At 39.7% G+C, this 20875-nt stretch overlaps 1 protein-coding gene and 1 long non-coding RNA gene across 6 annotated transcripts in view; both read right to left on the bottom strand.

Moving 5' to 3' along the window:
* Positions 1–20875, bottom strand: part of LOC115434311 (microtubule-associated protein tau-like) — a 97468-nt gene that overhangs the window by 7152 nt on the left and 69441 nt on the right. For 2 of the 5 annotated variants that reach the window (XM_030156215.1, XM_030156208.1), the window contains 7 exons: positions 19354–19587; positions 13958–14013; positions 13718–13735; positions 11203–11388; positions 10963–11080; positions 8168–8224; positions 6439–6749 (listed from right to left, as the gene is read on the bottom strand). In XM_030156215.1, the coding sequence (XP_030012075.1) occupies positions 6439–6749; positions 8168–8224; positions 10963–11080; positions 11203–11388; positions 13718–13735; positions 13958–14013; positions 19354–19587 (980 nt within the window). Of the gene's footprint in view, positions 1–6438; positions 6750–8167; positions 8225–10962; positions 11081–11202; positions 11389–13717; positions 13736–13957; positions 14014–14793; positions 14932–15111; positions 15305–15490; positions 17657–19353; positions 19588–20875 lie in introns of those variants that run through there. The other 3 variants (XM_030156200.1, XM_030156224.1, XM_030156232.1) reach the window with 3 other exon arrangements.
* LOC115435056 (uncharacterized) lies at positions 58–4298 on the bottom strand. Its single transcript, XR_003937640.1, has 2 exons — positions 2687–4298; positions 58–2641 (listed from the first exon to the last, which is right to left on the bottom strand). It is a non-coding gene; the product is annotated as an uncharacterized LOC115435056 (long non-coding RNA).

The raw sequence follows: 20875 nt of genomic DNA, 5'->3' as shown, positions 1-20875 counted from the left end.
CCTGACACATTGGTGTATCTACAAGTACCTCAGACTTTTTTCTGACAACTGTTTTTGTTTTTTTTACCTTGAACATTTTTGAGATACCAGCTATTAGTCTTCTGTCACTGTCTTTCAGCTTTTTCTTAATCTATTTGATCCAGTACTGCCCTAAATCAGCATGTGATTCCTCACATACGTTATTACTATTTTGAGCATCTGACCCCCTACACAGTTTATCCTATTGATATAACCACTTATTTATGGGAGGTTTCTACAGTATTACAACATTACTAAATAGCACTGCATAGTTGCTGTCTGAACAAAGGTTTCTTCATTACTACCCTTATTTCCCCATTATATCAGTTGCAGTCTGATAGTTCCCAGATAAACCCATACCTGGTTATCATTATGATTCATCTTTTTTCAAGTTTATTTTATTATCCCTGTATAGAAGTTTGGTTTCTGTATTTGACCCATCCCAGCAGACTATGAGCAGTGGGCAGAGTGGGCTAAACCATACCCTAGTCAAGGACACAGGCAGGAGAACTAACCTAGCATACTTGTACGTTAGCAGGGGAATCAGCATTTTAGTAATTAGGTGATATTTCTTTCTTATTACTTTTCATTGTCAAACTTTTACCCGATTATTAACATGTTATGTCTGAGTTGTAAAGGACAACCAAATTTTATTGTAATGCACTTCTGGTCACTAAAAACCATCTCCAACCACTGATCTGAAAATGATTTCATCCCTGCACCACACATACAGATCAAAACACTTATCTGCAGACAGTCTAATTCCACAAATGTTCCTCTGTTCTGCTCTGCTGAAGGCAAAATAATCTAATTAGCCACAAAACACATTTTATGAGCGAATTATCTGTACAGATGCTTACAGAAAAATGCTAAATTGAAAACAAGTGAAGAGGCGAGCAATCAAATAAGTAATGTTGTGAATGCATTATCAGATTTTCTACTTAATTAACCTCGAGAATGGTTTTATATAGTGTGTTGTTTTATAAAAACATGAAAAAGCCCTTTCCATTGAACACAGACAGAACAGAAAGGGGTTGAGGGGAGTCTCCAGGGAGCCCTGACAGCAAGTCTGTCTTTAGTCTACACTGACCTGACCTGGATTCTCCTGACAGCTCTTCCTCTTACCTGCACACATGGTTCCTCTTACCTATTTTTGTCCCCCTTTTACCCCCATGTTAGTCATTCTGTCTATTTCCCACATTATTGTTATTATTTCTCTTGTCTGGCTATTATAGCGCTTCCACCTGTAGTTGTCTACATATAAATTATTTCTAAAAACACTTAGTGATATCATGTGATGAGTGTAAAAGCTGGAGGAAAAATAAAATGACCTTCAATCTGACTCATTCTATAATTTATAGTACATGTTTTTTCACATTTTTATGCTAGGGCATGTGTGTATGGAGTTGTTTCTATGGTTACAGCCTCCTGTTGTGTTTGTTTACAGCTTAAGCATTTGCAGGTCAACTCTGACCCATATTTTCATTCATTAACAACAAGAGATCTGTCAAAAAATATTCCTGATATAATATAGGTACACTAGATATTTTATGTATTTTAGACCACATTTAACTTGCAATGTACAAATAGTTGTTAATTTGTAAAAGACACAATTTACATATTTTATTGCTTGTACTCGATATAACAGACTTTATCTTTTGTCGTAATCTTTGCTATTTATAACGACTTGACAACATTTACTCTATTTCTCTGCATCAACAATCCATAATTATCAGGTCAAGTTTCACTCACAACATGACTTAATCTCTAGGCACAGATCAAAATTATATTCAGTAGGACATTGTTATTCTGTGACCTGGAGCCAAACAGGATATCATTTTCACTCGTGTCCATTTTTGTGTGAGTGGCAACGATAACCCACCAATGGGTTTTAGTTGGTGATGCATCAAAAATCTGCATCAAAAAAACTGAGTGAACACTGATAAACTGGTAATCCTGCAACTATCTCACAGTACTAACACAATCCAGTATTATTGAAAGTTATGCTGTTAAAATAAGTCGTACTTCTTGTTACTTTGTCAAATTAAAGGCCTTTTTAAAGTTTCAGTGAATAGAACTCCATTCTAAACAAGACTGATGTGGAAAACTTAATGCTTTAATTTGCCAAAAATCCACTTGCTTCATATCTCGGATAAACATTGATTTTAGTGACCTGAAAGTCTTTTTAGCTGATCTACAGTTCAGTATTACTTTGAATTATCTCAACTGATAAATATGAACTAATAAAGTAGCAGCATGCCTCTACCTCTCATACAGGTGAGCCTAACACTGCAACTTTGTGTTATTTCTGGCAAGAGCAGGTCACTTTAATAGATGCATTTGTGTTCATGTGGCTATTGCTGCTTTTCCACTGACGGTATCACCTCAGATTCCCTTAACTTTACTTGACTTGGCTCTGTTTTGCCACCAGCACATAGCATTTCCACTGCAGGTGTAGTCTGTCCCTCAGCAACACAACTTACAGTTTATTGCAACATCATCTTCAGCGGCAAATAATGCAGTAATGGAGGACGAAACTTAAAAGCACATTGCGATTTTTCAGGTGAGAATGTTCAAATCTGTGTTCAATTTGAAAATTTACTCCAAAGTTTGTGGAAACATCCTCATACCTCAGCTTTGTATTCTGCATTGAAACATGATGACACACTTAAGAACGAATATAGCGACGATTGTGAATCAACCAATCTGCGATCTGCATGATTTTACATCACATTTACTATCTCTTTGTCTCACCTGGAACCCCAGTGAGGGTGATATATGATAGTGAATGGTGGTTTCTGCATGACAATGTAATGGAAACACAAAAAAAGTGGTGTCAAGACAAGTCAAGGTGATACCGTCCGTGGGAAAGCAGTAGATGTGAGAGTAATAATGAGATTTTTGTCTTCGCACAGGGTTTACGTCCCCTCTCAAGTGATGATGTGATGAAGTTTTGACCAGAAATCATAAACCTAAACTGAAAAACAGGTCAACCAACAACAGAAGGGTTAATGATTTGCAGTATAATTTACATAACAAGGCTATTTTGACAGTAAAATACAAATGTATGTCATGTTTTTGCAAGACTCCTCTCAGTGGTGTTTAGTTGACACAGCGTGACAGCAGCATCTATCAGACGGCGTGCTGCATAAAGCCTGCTGTGCAGCTCGCCCAAACCCTGCATCACACAGCTTCATTAAAAATTTCTGTCCCCGTGTCTCATTTTTCCCCAAAGAGGAAAGAAGACCTGGCAAAGTGACAGAGATTCAATGCCTCCCTCATACATCACAGAGGTTAATGAAAAGTCTCAACTGTCGGAAAACATGTCGGGAACATTAGGGCTATATCATTTAGAATTCTCATTCTATTAGAGCACACATCTGTTACACTCTGCAGACGAATACGACATGAGCGAACACGTGAGAACAGCATCAAAGACATAGTACTAATAAGAGCTCAGTGCTTTGCTTAAGTGATATTATTGACTGGTGGTGCAGCAGACTCTGAATCCATCTGTTGGTTAGAAAATAGCTTCTCTAATAACTCGACTACCTTGCAGCTTAAAATATTTATCACACTATTGTCCTCAGTTCATGAGAGGGAAGGAAGAAAGCGATATTATCAGATGCAACCGATTCATCTACAAACAGCCCGACTGGAAAGAAGCCCAAACTGTCAGAAACTATTTTCATTAATGTACTATTATTGCGCTTAATCACTATTAAATTCATTATTCATTTAAAGAAGTACTTTATTATACATTATACACGATTTCCATTAAGTCTCTTTACAATTTAAAACATTTATTACAAAAGCAACTGATGAGATATGTTCATCAGATTTTTGTTCTATGTACTGAGTGGTTATGAGAGTTTTGAATCACATCGAGGGATCATGTGCAATCAAGTTATTGGCCTATTTTTCTTCAACAAGAGATCAGTTACTTCAAATGTGGACTGAATGAGCTTTACCAGCCATCATTTCCCAGGTAGATGTTGCACCACCACATTGGAGACTGCATGTTGGTGGCTTCCTAAATAAAACATTTCCAGATTGGTGGATTGAAAGGGATGATAAAATTCCCTGGGCACTACATTCACTAAATATCACTCCCCTAAATTTCTTTCTGTGGGGTTCTGTTAAAGATATCATGTATCGAACAAAGATATGGGACATCAATGACCTGAAGCAAAAGATTACTGATGTCATTGATACCATTGGTGAGGCTTCGATACAGCCAACATGGCAAGAAATGGATGTGCTTTGTATAACTAATGGTGACCATATACAAGTGGATTAAATGAGGCAAAAAACTTCAATATCTACTTTTCAGTTTATAAAAATTTCCACACATTAGTCTATTCATTTGCTTTTGTAATAAATTTTGTGATAAAACTGGAAAGAGATTTTACTTTATTTACATTTAATTATACTATATTTCTTGTCATATTATACATTATACTTATTATAGTTTTTAGTCATGTGATTTCAACTGTTCTCTATTTATTGTGTCTAAAATGCCAAAGTGATTATCTTTGGCCATTGATTAGAAAGATTATAATTTTTTCTTGTTCTTTTACTATATTTAGGGCATGTATTTAAAAATCACAGAGCCCAGAATATTAGCACATGCTCTGGCAGAATCTAATAAGGATCGACCAATCATAACTTCAGAAATAAATACATCTGGGTCTTTTTTAGGATCCAGTCAAATCCAGTTCTGTCTGAATGAGAAAAAAATTCTAGTCTTGGGTAAAAATAAAAAGTAAGCGCTAAATGAGGTGAGACTTCCCGTCTGTTCTCAATAAGTAATTCTCTTTGCTTGCAATTATTTATACTGAGAGCCACAGGGAGTGTCATGCACTCAATGACGAAAGCAGCCGCCTAGGGAAAATGATGCTGCAGGTTGAAAAAGCAAGAATAACTCCTCTCTATCTTTGTTATTTTGGACTGAAACATGACTTGAGGTGCAGCTGCTGTTTCACGGACATATGGAGAGACTGGAGAGAAGTAACGGGAAAGGAGGATGAAGACAGAGAGGAGCCAGAGGCGGCCGATGACGGTGGATCCAGACTGACGGAGATGACGGGAGGCAGACAGAGGGCAGAGGGAGCAGACACACAGCGACAGCACAGAGCGGGGTTACAGGCAGGCCACAGGAGCTGACACAGCGCTCGCATGACGGCACCGAGCCCATCATTACACCACAGCAAAACAAAAAACACACACAAAACACACACCGAAACACAGAGAGAGAGACGGTAAAGTGCAGAGCAAAAACACAAGTGGATATAAATCTCCCAGAGCAGCTATTTGGTCTCAAAACACAACATCTGGAAGTATAAAATCACATAAATCATAGGTGAAACATTAATCTAATAATCCCTTTATCCAAGAGAAATCATTCCAAATTAAATTATTAGATGTGTAAGATTAGATGCATTTTAAAATCTGATTCATTTCCTGTACATAAATATGAGAAATGATCTAATAAAGAGAATAAAAGCTAACCCACACCTTGGTCTTTTCTATAGACCAGTATTAAATGCTGCAATGTTACCCTTTACTGCCCCCTTGTGACAGAACAAGGATTCATGTTATATTTTGTACTAAAGTTTGAAAATGCTGTAAAGTATTTATTAACCCCCAAAGACCCAAACAGCCACTGGCAACCCAAATAATCTACAAATCTAAAATTTTTAATAATGTCTGGAGCACTAATCCTATCAGTACATGTAAATAATTCAAGTAAAATGCAGTTTGTCCTCGTGGATCTTATTCTACTGAAGTTGAAGACATCTTGCACCTTAGAAGAACTCATGAAAATCTAATGCGTCTCTCATGAATAGTTCAAAAGCAATACGTACTGTAAGTAGGATTTATAGACCTTGGCATCTTTTTATGTACCACTCATTTTTATATTTGTTCACCATTTTCAAAGCTTTGATATCTCAAAAACTAATGTAGACACAAAGGTGGAATTTTATATAATGTTTACTAGGACTAATAACATTATTTTCTGAAAGTTTGAGGCAAATTAGAGACGGTCAGTCAGGAGGCCTACAGTGATTTCACATGGTCTAATGTTTTGAATAATTCTGCAACCTCTTTATCAAATTTAATATTGTTTTAAATTCTTGTAATATTATCATGAATATTATTTTTGTGTGACATTAAATGAATTAACGTCACTGTGGTGCAAATACTAGATTGTATGTCTCCATGTTTTAACCTGCTACTTATGTTTTTTGTTTTGTTCAGTTTCTTCTTTATTTCTGAGAGCAGTGATGACTGTTTTACTAAAATGATCTTCAAGGTGTAATTCATCTTGATCCTCATTTCCTTGTCTTTCAAATATGTAACTATGTGGTGTTTCTTAGATATACTCTTGTTTGTTACATTTCCCCGTTGGTGTGTTACCTGTCCGCCTTTCGGCTGGTGTTTGAGGTTAGAAGTGGAACCGATCTTGGACTTGACATTCTTCAGATCGGGTAGAGGCTGGTTCAGAACCTTCAGCTGCCTTTGGGCTGAGGACGGTGACTTGGGTGGGGTCCGGATCACCGCCACCTTCTTCTCCTGGAGGACACTGAAAGACTTGGGTGTGTGGCTACCCGGGGTACGTGAGCCGGGGGTGCGGCAGGAGTAGCTGGGAGGCGTCCCGGGCGTAACGGCGGAGGAACCGGGTGTGGAGGCCCCGCTACGCATCGATCGGGACCGGGCTGAATCTGTACCTGAGGAGGATGGAGACACAGGTGGGATTAGAGTACGGAGAGGAAGAAAGAAGGATGAAGACACAAATGACACTGAGGACGAAAATGGAAAAGAGAGACAGAAACACTGGAACAGATGGAGTTTGATTCCTTATCTGGTTCTGATGTTGATGACGCCAGTAATCAATCTGTACAGGAACCACGTTTCTTCTATGCATGTGCAAAAATATAACCTGTCACTGGAATTTGTAATGAATTTACAGCAGGAAACAGAAAGAATATAAATATTAGAGTGGTTAGCAATTAAATTGATCTAAAATCAAGTTATTTAACCCTTTAACTGATGCAGCAGCTTCTCATTTCTTAAACAACCATCTGTTTAATAGAGAGCATAAATATTAGACTGTGTTTCAGTGGAAAAAGGTCATGTGGTCTGACGAGTCCAGATTGACCCTGTTCCAGAGTGATGAACAAGGAAGATGAAGTGATTACCCATCATGCCTCTTGCCTACAGTACAGGTCTGTGGGGGCAGTGTTATGACCTGGGGTAGATTCAGTTGGTCATGTCAAGGTTCAGCAGCGTTATGTGTCCAAATAATGAGGTCAGCTGAACCTGAATATAGTGAATGACCAGATCTGAACATCAGTGGATTTTTCAATACTAAAACTTTTTGACTGAAACTGTGAGTTTTTCAGGAGTATGTGATATCATTTTCACATATGGAGTCCAGACCTGAACCCCATTGACTATCTTTGGGATGTTCTGGAGGAGACTTTACACATTGGTCCAACTCTCCATCACTGATATGAGATCTTGACCAAAAATTAATGCAACTATGGGTGGAAATAAAAGTTGTGACAATGGGTAAACATTGCATGTCATAAAAGGATGCAACAGTGAAGGTGTCACGTTATCAAAGCTACCAACAAAATACTGAGTGAAATAAAAACCTGTGATTTATTGTCTTATCTTCAATTTCATCACTGGTTAAACCTTGCATTAATTAAATCCAGAGCACATTTTGTTTCAAATGGTGCTGACAGGAAGCAGCATTTTTACACTTGCATAGAACACAGATGGGTACAGATGGGGAAGTGACAGATGGCAAGATAACATGGCACACACAGAACGATGAACAGCTAAACAGGTTAAACAACAATGTTTGACAAAGAGCATGTGAGTACACAAAGGCGGCTGATTTCATTGAACACCTTGTTGCTATGATACCAGAAAAAAGGGGGTTAAGGCTAATTTAGTTCAACCTGAGGAAAGAGATGCCTCCTGTTTCTGGGTCAGAAAAATGCATGACCCAGATGAAAGAAGTGACATGATCAGGTCCTGTTATCATCCTCTAATACTAGTCCAACACATACACTAATGCAGAATGTTGATGAGAATGGTGTGATGGGGTCTAACAGGAGCTACTGGGGTGGTCTACCTGCCATACTAGGGGCTCTTCCAGACCTGCTGTCCCCTCTGGACTCAGTACGGATCGCTTCGAGAGAGATGGGGGAGGCAAAAAAGGGGACACGGAGGAGGAATAAGCAGGAGGAGGAGACGGCAGGGGTCGAGGAATGATAAGGGTTAATAAAATCATGAAAAATGTGCAAAGGAGAGTTAACAGTAAAATTGTAAAGGTAAAAACATGATGCCATTTGCAGTATTAGGCGTCACATACTCGTTCCAGGAAGCTGCTGGGAAATGTAGTTCATAGCTTGTGATCAATGAAACTCCACCTATTGAAAAGCTGTTTGACAGCTGTTTTACTAGCACTCAAATGTCAAATACTGATCACCACATTAAGTAACTAGACACAACTGTGTGAATTGCATCCTTTTGTTTTACATGTATGTTTACATTGTATATTAAAGGTTCAATGTGTAATATTTACTGACATCCAACTGCAGTTGTTTGTTGAGGTTGGCTGGCTAGATGTCTACGGCTATGTTCAAACTGCATGCACATATGGCCCAAATCTGATTTTTTTTACCCATATGTGACCTGTATCCGATCTGTTAAAGACAGTTTGAACAGCACAAATCTGACTTTTTCAAATCCGACCCTGGCCACTTTCATATGTGGTCCTAAATGTGATATGTATCTGATATTTTTTATGTCATTGAAATGTTACAAACATGACAATTTTGCGTAGAAACAAAATGCCTCCATATTTACTTCCATAAATACAGTGCGTACCTGTGTGGTTACACATTACGTCAGGACCTCTTTTGCACATGAGGGTCATTTCAAGGTCACATTCAGCTCATACTCAAAACTGATAGAAGTTAATGTGTAATATGAACAAGCACACAAAAAAATCGGATTTCACCACAAAATCCGAATTGTGCATTACGGCCTGCTGTCTGAACGTAGTGTAACCTAATGGCAGCTATTGTTGCATAATATTGCTGTTAGCTTAGGAAACTGAAGAAGATGCTTGGAAGTGAGCCCTCTACAGGGTGAGTCAGAAAAAACGCTCTTTTCATTTAAAGAAATTGTACCACTGAAATGGAAATGCTTATTTTTCTTTTGATTATACAGTCATATTGATGTGGTTATTGAGCATGTCTGGCGATTGAATCATTGATTTATGGCATAGCATAACAGAGGGAATGTCCATTGTTTATTGTGCACCGAAATATCTGCCAACACAGTTTATGCCACCGTGAATGAAATTGAAATTGTCAACCATTACAGCATGTTTACTCGCCATCAAAATGTTTTGTCTCAACGAAGTCGTCCGGCACAACCTTCAGCCTGGCTACCATTCAGATTGATGCAAATCTGTGCTCGTTGTCGCATCTCTAACACAGCTCTTCTCGCCATTCGTGTTCGTCGTAGGGCTTGGATTTCAGCCGTGATGCGATTTCGGAGTTCCTGAAGAGTTTGTGGAACAGTCTGATACACACGGTTTTTAAGATACCCCCACAAGAAAAAGGGAAGCGGTCTTGAAACTGCCGTATGGTTTCTTGGACGCTACCAGTTTCGCAGAATTTTGTCACCATGAAAGCTCTCTGCACATCCGTAAACTGTGGTCTTGCCATGATGAAAACTCCCTGGGCACTGTCATGTAGGCCTATGTCCTGAGTGTGAAAGCAAAGCCCCGACTCCTGTAATTGTTGTCAATTTCAAGTTTGTTCACTGTGGCATACATTGTGTTGGCAGGTATTTCAGTGCCCAATAAACAATGGACCTTCTCTCTCTTATGCAATGCAATAAATCTATGACTACATCACCAGACATGCTCAATAACCACATCAATATGACTGTATGGTCAAAAGAAAAATCAGTGTTTCCGTTTTAGCAGTACAATTTCTTTAAATGGAAAGAGCGTTTTTTTCTGACTCACCCTGTACATAGAAATCTAGTTGCTGGACTTAGTTGTTGATATTAGCTGGATAGATTTCTCAGCTAACAGCTACTATTGTTGTACAGTTTTGTTGTGGTCAAGGAGTAGAAGGAGTCCTTCCCAAGTAGTTCTGAAGAGTCAATTTACTTGTACTTATTCACAATAATGTTAAAAAAAAAAACAAAACCTTAATGCTAAGGCAGATCATTGAATACTAGGCAGTCAAGACGAAGTACCACAGAACTGAACTGGACCTTAATGGACCTAAATGTAAAAAAAATCTGAATTAGAGCTGGGTTCAACCGAAGACTGAACATAAAGAAATTTGTTAAAGTCAACAATTCAACTTCAAACCCAAAAAAGGCGAATGCTTCTGTATGAAAAGCCTGTTTTGTCAGGCCAAAGATCAGAGAGCCTGCAAAAACTTTTAAAATTTTTAAAATCTTTCTCCATTGAAAATGTGCATCATATGTTTTTTGTGGCTCCACACGCTTTTGTCTTCTTCTGGCCAGGTGCAGCTCTTTGGACAGTAGAGGCTGCCTACCCTTGGGATAAAGGATGTTAGGGCTGTATAAAAAGTGAAATAATTAGCTTAGAAATGGCCAAAGTCAACAAACAACAGGCACCCAGAACAACACAGACTCCAACACAAACTTCACATTCACACATGAGCGTGCACAGATCGTACTGAACCTTCAACAACATGCAGTTTGGTTGTTTAACTCAAAGTCAGATTACGTATTATGAAAGAATTAGTTATTGGTGAATATATCTACCCTAATATAAAATCTTAAAAACCTGCTAACCTTACCAGCACTAGTAAAATGTGGGGAAAAGCTAAGTGCACTGTGAGAGGATGTAGTCTGGGTGGGTTGCGTTCTTACAGGTTGGCCTAGAGGGGGTGCTGTTGTCTTCTTGTTCAGCAGCAGGGATGTGGCGTGTCAGGGACTTGGCCGGCCTGGGGAGGGATGACCTCTTCTCTGGGCTGCGGTATGTTCTCTCCTGAATGAACACACACACACAAGAGATTCAGCCCAAAATACAACAGTGATGACACAAAGCAAAGCGTCCACAGAGACAGCAGCTAGCTACCTGTGCCCCACATTCCCCCTGTTCTCCTTTACCTTCTCTGCCCATTTGTTTGGTATGGAGGATGAGCGGAAGCCTGCAGAGGAGGGCCGGACCTCACTGAGCTCCGCCTCCACCAGCGGGCTCCGTTTAAGGCTACAGGCGGAGCCAGGCCGGGGGGGCTGAGGGTTGGAGGCCTGGCGCTGCACCGCCATCTTTAACAGAACGGCTCGTGTGGGGCTCTGAGCACGAGGCCACAGAACAGGCAGGGTAGCATGCAGGACAGATGGATGACATGCAGGCAGGTGTAGAGGACAGAAAGACGGACAAATGAAAAATGATGAAGAATGAGATGGGACAGAGGGGGGATGAAATGTATGGAGTAATTATGGTACACAGACAGTGAATGCAATGTTTGGTCATAAGACTTTCAACTATATTAACCCAGATACCTATATAAGACCAGATACACTTATGGTGTTCCACAGTGATGTTACCTTATGCTCCACAATTTGCTTCTGACAATAAGTTCAAGCTGATACTCACTGGTTTTCCATCAAATTTTTAGAAAATCAGCAGGAGACTCATTCATTCCTGATTTTTCTCTTAGTTTTTCACCTGTCGTTACTAGTACTCTCAAGTGGCCCAAATTAACTGTCACATAAAACCAGATAAATGATTAGTTTAAACCAGTAAACAATACAGGTTAAAGTGAGCAAATATTTGGTTGGATATGTGTAAAAAAAATTTTTGTCTTTATATGTAAAATCATATCAAGGTCAAGGGAACTTTATTTGTACCCATGGGTAGATTTGTTACTGAATATACTGAAAATACAAAATACTTGGGCAATAGAATTAAAAAACTTTAAACTATTGAAAATCCAATGTTAATGCAGAATAAAATAGTTATAGTAAAATAACGCGTCATTCACTTCACACTGTATGAGATACTTTCTGAAGATTTTACTGAGGATACACAGTTGAAAATACATATATTTATTACAAACATTTTTTGGGCAATGGGACTTGTTAATGAATTATGTATATTTGATGAAGACTTTTTAAAACAATTTATTTACAAGTCTTATTTATCATCCAAAAGCTTTTTTTTTTTTTTTGCTTTTCAATCCATTACTATTATGTGAAAGGAGTTTGCTCTTAAGCGCATCATAGTATCATTTTTTTCCTGTCCATTGGAGTGTTCTTATGAATCGTCTGTCCTTTTTCCATTAATAATCTACCATGGCATAAAATTTAAAAAGTGATGTAATATTGAGGTCTCGACTGAAACAGTTTATCCATATTTCAATATTTCCACTTCTTGCAAATGTAAAACTTCTGTGACATTTAATTTTTTCCATTTTTTTTGTACAAATTTAAAATGTGCAAAAAAAAAACGTATATGATAACACACATTTTCACATTTGACAATAAAATGTGAAACGGTCCATTTATGTTCCATACACTTAGCATGGCAGTACAGGAAGCTGCATTCAAATATACTATGAAATAAAATGTTAAAAAAAAATATATAAATATAAATGCAAAAATGTCAATCTTTGACAAGCTTAAGGCCATAGCTGCAACTTGCATAGTCCATTGCTTTTGCATTTATATCATAATTTAAGCACTGGTGACATGCACTACATTGTGCTATACACACACACTGTTTGCCCCACATTTGTCTTGTTGGGATCTGGTTACTATAGAAACAACATATGTGTATAAGTCCGGGTGTGGTGTTTATGTGTTTCTTCCTTGGTTGCCAGATGCAGCGTCTATGATGTCATTGTTTTTCAAGACGTGTGACCAATGAAATGCATCATAATGGGATTAAAATAGATTATCTTCATTAATCTCGGGAAACTCATTTACCACCAGGTCAAATCCTACGAACAAACAAGACCATATAGACACTACATTCACAAAACACAAAACCAGAAGAGAGTCAATTCATACTTGATTGGAAAACCAGTGGGGTGCTGATCTATCAAAACCAGTTGGTAAAAAATCTGAAGTGATTGATGCTCAAGAAAATGACTAACAGAGCTGTTTAACAGAAAACTGGGACATGGACCAGTGTTGACTAAAAGCTTCTAAATTTGTTAAAAATATTACACCTTTTGTAATGTGCTGTTCTTTCTATGATGACTTTATATGGGTTGGACATATGCATACATTTCCCATAATGCATTTGTTCTCTCCACATATTTCTGCAAGTCACAATGAATTTTATTTGTCTTTAAAAGAATGACAAAGGTCGATCCAGTGTTAAATGGCTAAGCTTGTCTTTATTAATGAAAGAATTTTGATGCAAACATTCTTTCCTAATACAGATATTTGGATTTTCAACAGGACACTGATTTTGACTTGTATGTTTTCTTGTAGATCTTTGTGTGAAGATGGGATTATGGAAAAGAGACAAACAGATTTTTCAAGAGAGGTGAAATAATGGGATTGTTTGGTGGGATGTAGACTTTGTTTGTTGTGCTGCACATCATAAATGTAGGTAAATTGTGTGTGAGATTGTACACCTGCTTGAAGTGTATGATTTCACTTTTATACTCACAGGTTTTCTCTGTTGAGCCTGGCACACAGACAAAGGCAGGCATGCAAGACAAAATGGTTGTGCAAACAACGAGAAAGAACAGATGAAAATGCAGACGTGAAGAAAATAAGGAGGGGATCGATCAGGGATACAGCAGGGCCCGGCGGTGATTTTAGGAAATAAAATAAGATACCTCAGATATCTTCAAACTATAAATTAACAATAAATTGCATGCGTTGTGTTGCTTGTGTGCAAACTTACAGTGGTCCTCTCCCTGGACTGGTGGGCCACACTGAGGGGCTGATGGCTCTCCATGCCTGCAGAAAAAGACAACACAGTCATGCTGTAATGACACATTTACACCAGCAGGGGGAGACATTTGCGAGTGTGAATATTACCACAGCTCAAACACATCCACATCCCATACATTTGGAGCAAAACGTGTTTTCTACAGACACATTTAGATAACAGTTCACATTTTGGACAAAGCTGTTCACATTTGTAGACATTTTCTGCACACAACACTCAGTCTTCAGCACACAGCCTTCTCCAGCACACACATCAGTGACATTAAGAAAAACAATCCTGCGTTGAGTCAGAAAATGAATTAAAAGCAATAACAAATAACTACAGCATTAATGAGCAGAAATAAATGTGATTATGAAGACAAGGAGGAGTTAATTCTTCAGTTTTGACATGAATATAATGAGAAACAAAAAATACAAAGACAAAAGGAGTGAGCTGATAAAACAAAAGACCAAACATGATATTAAAAATGAGTCAGCAGCACATGATGTTTGCCAGCTACACTGCACCTGCTTGAATGCCCAAAGAGCCATCAATAGAGAGAGCAAAGTCATCGACCACTTCAATTCCCTGTTGTTATAGATTTATTTTTCAACAACACTCTCACCCTGACATGGCCTCCGCTTCAATCAAATATCAAGCTTTCAGTGTTTTCAAAAGCAACACAAAGCGGCTGTGCTAGGAATAATTTAGCAATAGCAATAATTTCTCATGTCAGGGAAGTTTAAGATTAAAAAATTTGGTTTGACTCTCTCTATCCACGGCATTGACTCTTGGTGAAGAATGTTCACCTGTGGCCTTGCGTCTAGCAGAGCCGTGAAGCAGAGCGGGCCTAGGATGCCTGGCCGCCGCTTTGGCTACACTCTTTCGAGATGGAGAACGACTTTGGAGGGCTGACACCTTATTCTGGTCAGCCCTCCTCACTCCTACTATCAGAGAGGAGAGACAGGATTATACCAACATGAAAACCTCTGTTAAACCTTAGCACATCATCAACTGTTACAAACGTTGGGACTACTACAGAATAAAACAACATACAAGTTTAAACTCAATTAAAAAAAGGAAGTAATTATCTTGATGCAAGGCAAAGCTGAGTAGAGAATTAGAACCTTTTTTCTTCTTCATCTCCTCTCTTGGATGATGGCTGGACACTTTGCGAGACACTTTACTCTCAATGTTGCCAGGTAGGCCCCTTCCTCTGCCAGGGGCCCGTTTAGCGGGTCTGTCCACCACAGGAGTACTGGTAGGACTCTGGACGTGAGGAAGGGCCTCGATTTGCTCGGTCATAAGACTTTTGTCATCTGCAGTGGAGAGGGATTACAAAAGAACTGCTAATTCTCCTAGCCTACAGACCTTGACAGACACAACAAACATTCAGATGTACAAGATTCAACTGGCACTAGCTGGTTTTTGTTACAATAAAATATATCAAATGTATAAAATAACAATTATTTTACAAGTCATTTATTATCTTTGATAGTTTAGGGTACCTTGTGAGTCCATCCAGCCACTGTCTGAATCTAGGATGGAGGTGTCCATAGTGGTTTCATCGTTGGGTACCTGACTTCTGAGTCCAACAGAAGTCTCTTCTACCTCTTGGCCAACCTCAATGTCTTCTTCCTCGCTTATTCCCTCCTTCCTCTCCATCTCTTCTTCTATTGGTTTCTCCTCTTTGTCTTTGCCAATTTCAACAGGACAAGCTTCCTCTCTTACTTCGTCCTTTACAACTTCCTTCTCCTCTGTTTTCTCCTGACCTAAACTGCTGTACGAGTCTTCTACTGCTTTATCCTCTTCCAATTGCTCATTCCTGCTGGCTTCTTCTTGTTCCTGTAGCTCATGGTCAGAACATGGAGACAGGTGCGAACTGTCTGTCGCAGGTTCCCCATAGTCACTGTTTTGTGCACTGTGACTCCATTCTTCTGCTCCTGACTTGGGATCATCTTCCACCACCTGATCCTCTACCAACAGTCTCACCATCTCTTTCTTTTGTTCTTCCTTTCCATCTCCTCTCAACAGACTTTCCTCTGTTTGATCTGTTTTGGCGTATGCAGACTCTTCCACTTCCTCCATTATTTCCTGCGGCTCTTCTGCAATCTCAATATCATCTTCGTCCTCAGCTTCCTCCTCTACTTGTGCTTGAGGTATAATGATGACTGGGGAGGATGTTTGCAGTTTTTTGGGGCCTTTTTCCAGATTTACCGTCTCTAAGTGGATTTCAGCCCCTTTTTCATCTAAGGGCCTCTTACAGCTTAAATCCTGTAAATCCTCAGAGCTTTCTTGTGCTTGTGCTTTTTCTTTGCCTTCTTCTAATGACTGAAATGCTTTGTCATGGATGTCTGCATTTTCTATTTCAGTCTTGTCATGTTCCTTTTCAGATTTCTGCATTTCTCTGTCTGAATCTTCAGGTTTTTCAACTCTCTTAGACTCTGCACCATCATCTGTTTTGACCTCCTGTAAAACATCTATCCTAGCCTCTTCAGCGAGTTCAGGTGCTGATGTTGTATCATATGGGGATTTAGGGGTGGTGGGTGTTGGGGGAGCCTTACTGCCTGTTTCAGACGGACTGAAAGTAAAGGAGTTGTCTGGTGGGATTGGGGATGCCTCTCTGGAAGGGTCTTTCTCAATATCTACCTCAGGGATTGCTTGGATTTTTATGTCACCAGGCAGACCACTTTCCAGACGGAATTCTGTCAAACGATTATTCGAGGAGGTCATAGGGATTCGTAGGCGATCAGGTTTTACTCCACTTGTCACAGCTTTTTCAAGCATCAGAGAAGACTTCACTGGAGAATCTTTCTTCTCAAAGACTGTCTTTTGAGAGACTTCAGGTACAATCCCTTTGTGATTCGGTTGCTGCATTGCAACTTTTTGAACTCCCTCAAAATCAGCGGGCCCCAACTCATCCCCAACATCACCTTCCACAGAAGGAAATCGTTGATGTGGAGAGTCCCCAGGACTTGGTACATCAGCAGGAGAAGGCATGGGCCCTGAATATTCACTAAACACACAGTATCCAAGGTCCTCTAGCTGGTTTTCCCCACCCATCACTCTTGGAGCCTGATCTCCCATGGCAAGCTTGGCCAAAGAACTTCCCACCAGAGCTGACACATTTGTTGGCACAGACTTTCGCCTCATGTGGTCCACCTCCTTCCTATGAGGCAGAGCTCCAGCCAGGTCTAACATCTCAGAGAGGCTGCTTGATTGTTCAGGACTAGAAGTTTGCTTTGAAGAATTTAAGGGTGGTTCTGCTTTAGTAGAGATATCTTCAGGTGATGCAGTGGAAGTTGGGGTAATGGACAAAGCTGGAGGCTTATCTGAATGGCTCCCAACAAATGGTGTTGGTGGATGAGTATCAGATTCATCAAAGCTTCCACTGATTGGACATAGGCTTTCTGAGAAGGTCTTTGCAGTCTTTTCTGTCGTGGCACCAACCGTAATGTTCAGCGACAAACTTCTCTGTTCCAATGACTTCTTACCAAGAGATGTGTTGACTTTTTTCTCCTGTTGTCCCTCTAATTTCTGCATAATGCTCTCAGTTTCTTCATTTAGTTTTATCTCTGCTGCTGTACTGAGTTCATAATATGACTCCTCTCCGTAGCTTTTTGAGGATGTCTCAAAATAGGTTTTTGATGTCGTTTGCTGCTCTACTAAAACATCTGATGCTGTTTTAACTCTGCACCAGGTTCTGTGCTTGATTTGACCGTTTCTTGTCTTTTTTCCATTTTATTCATTTCAGTCACAAGTGTCTCTTGTAATGTAATGTCACTGACTTTATCTTGCTCCTCAGTCATTCTTATTCCCTCAGCTGTCACCAGAGTTTCAGCCATAGTGATTTCCAATTTGTCCTCGGTCAAAAGGTGGGAGGCCTCTTCACTCTCTTCTCCTGCTGTAGTTTGTTTTGAGCTGGATTCAATAAGCACGTGACTCCCAGGGTCCCCTCCGCCTCCATCACTGCTGCCTTGGTTACCTTGTTCATTTGAAGAGGTATCAGAAAGCTCTTTCACAGAGGGAGAAGGAGGTCCAGGCAAGGCAAGCTCTTGTTCTTCAGGTATTGCTTTTTCAGTGAGCGTCAGCGTCTGATGTGATACCACTTGAGCCTCATCTTCTTTTCCAGCAGGCTCACATGGTTCCTTGTTTGTACATTCTTCAGACGGGGCTGTGAGTTTTGAAGGATACTGTAGAACTTTGTGCTGAGTCATATTAGCTAAAAGCTTTGCTTGCAGCATCCACAAAAGCTAGCCAATACAGTCAAGCTGAGGCCCTCTGCACATAGATACAGTAGCTCTCCATCAAGCAAAACACACAGCGCAGTGTATTTTGTGGCAGGCCACAACAGCACAGGGGAGGGGGGGGTCACAGCACCTGAAATAGCGTGCAGAACTGGAATGAAGGAATGAGGTGCATGATGTTTGATGACAAGAAAAAAATGTACACAAATAAATTGAATTCCTATTGCAAAACACAGGGATTAACTAAATAATTCTCAACCCTATGAAACCAAGATTAAAACACTTTTATTTGATCTTATTTACTTATTTGCTTAAAATTGTGGTGCAAAAATGAAAGGTAGAAGTAATTTAATTTGCTGATGTTATTGATTAATTAACCTTAAAGATAAAGGTGGTGATAAATGTCCAGTGAAGGTGGATTGTAAAGCCCCATTTGTCTTTGTAACAATAGGAAAACAGATTGTCCTTTGCCTTTGGATGACATGAAAACAACATAGAAACTCAAAGCAAGTGATATGTGAAAGACTAAAGTATATTGAAGACTGGATTCACAAAGCACCCAAACAGGTGGGTGTACTCGGAAACACCTTGTTGCAGCACAATATTCCAACAAAAACCCACATGAAGAATATAGAGATCATTGACTCTAGCAAGACAGGTTACAATGCTTGACAGTTTAGACAGTGATATTTGCATTTGCAATGTAGCTGGCAATACAAAGTGCAGAAATGATCAACAACAGCATGGTTGATCTGGTGTCCTGATGTTGTTCCAATGAAAAGCAAATGGTTATGTTGTGCATGAAAAAGCACATAATCAAAATGCTACGTCACATCATTTTGCACATGGCAACTTGAGATACTGAAGCAGAAGCTTAAGGATTTAAGAGCAACGCAGCTGCAGGAGGATCGGCAGCAAAGCCTGTGTTGCATCACATTGTGAAAATCAAGAGCAAAAGAAATTCTTGTGCTCATCAAAGTACAGAAACATCATGCAAAAGAGGTAATGGACAAACAAGCAAATTCACTTACACACCCACATAGATGGGATATGTAGTTTCTCACACATACAGTATACAATCACTCGATTTGCTCACACAAAATCTCATAAAACCACACACACCTTTTTGTGATGGGCTGTGTTCACCTTGATGGCTGCCTCCATTAAGGACCTCAGGTGTCTGGGCTTGCTGGCAGCCCAAAACCTGCGGCTCTGTTACAAAATCTGTCTGCACTAAGAGCGAGTCTCCGGACTGCTCATGTGTCACTTCCTCCTGGTAAATGACAGGCTCCTCGGGAGCCACCTCCTCATCCTGCTCCTTTGCAGAGAAAGCACTGACAACCCCTACTTTCTCTTCTTTCAGCAGGGAAGGGGAACACATGGATGGGACATGGTGGACAACAAAGTCTGGGATTAGATGGGTGAACAATGGCAAGACACTTTCAGCTCTGATGGAGATGCATGGGATGCAATCAACACGGTATGGTGCTCTAGAGCCAAGTCCTAATACTAACTAAAAGGAATAAAGCAAATGCAATAAAATCTGAAATAGTCTGTTTAACCTTTTAACATCCATCCCTCCTTTTCATGGAACCTTAACTCTCAGTCCACATCAATATGCTTTTAGACAGAATTTCTGAACATTCTGACATGCCTTGAACACATATCACACGATCAACTTGATGGTAACGCTGCTAGATGCAGGAATTGCTGCAAACTATTTGAAGAACAGCTTGCTTGCCGTGAATGTTATAACATGAGATGCGCAAAGGCAAAAATGCTAGCATTGGACTTCACCAGAAAGGGAGCATCTAGCTATTGTGCATAGCAAGTGGCTAAAACACAACCTACACTACATGCTCCAACACGGCTCATATTTAACCCTAACCCTGACAATTTACCAGTGACCTGATGGATGTTAAGAGGTTAATAAAATTAGATAAGCTGCAGTCAATAATAAACTTTCAATTAATCTATTTCACCTGCATTTCATTGGAAGATATCAAATGTTGCATGGTATATTCTTAAAATATCTATCAAGAAAATCTGAAATGTTGCAACAAAATTCACTACTGATCTGTTTTGTATTTCCCTACTACATGCAGTAGGACTATTATACGGTAAATCACAGTGATTGCATGCCACATGCAAGAGGATAATTATTAGAAAACAGGATGCACCGCTCTCTGTGAGTAAAGAGCTGAAAGCAAGGATGTGGTCAACTGCAAATCAATAGACAAAATGAGCAAAGGAACAACAGAGGAGATGCTGAGAGGGGGAAAGCAGACTAATGAGATGAAGGGCTCCAGTGGCAGGTTATGTACTTGAGCCTGAAGGCAGGAAGAATGCTTGTGCTGTTATTCAACTCTAACATGACGAGTGGGCTCCATTAACAGATGTAAAGGTTGTGTTTTGACTCTTGGCGATTAAAAACATAACCAAAATAAGAGCTCTGTTGAGTTTATGTTGTCATAAGAGAGCTATCTAGTGGGGGAAAAACGTGCATGGAAATTTGTGCAACTGAACTAATTTTGCTTGAGTGAACAGAAATGTGAAGAGGACAGGCCAGTGTTGCACATGCTGCAGACATCTCGAAGGTGATACGGTGATTACTGGGCATGCAAAGTCATACAGAACCCAGAGA

Source organism: Sphaeramia orbicularis, chromosome 2 (assembly GCF_902148855.1).
Source record: "Sphaeramia orbicularis chromosome 2, fSphaOr1.1, whole genome shotgun sequence".
NCBI classification, from domain to species: Eukaryota; Metazoa; Chordata; class Actinopteri; order Kurtiformes; family Apogonidae; genus Sphaeramia; species Sphaeramia orbicularis.
Note: the sequence above shows the minus strand (reverse complement) of the source record. Positions and strands in the feature narration are given on the sequence as shown.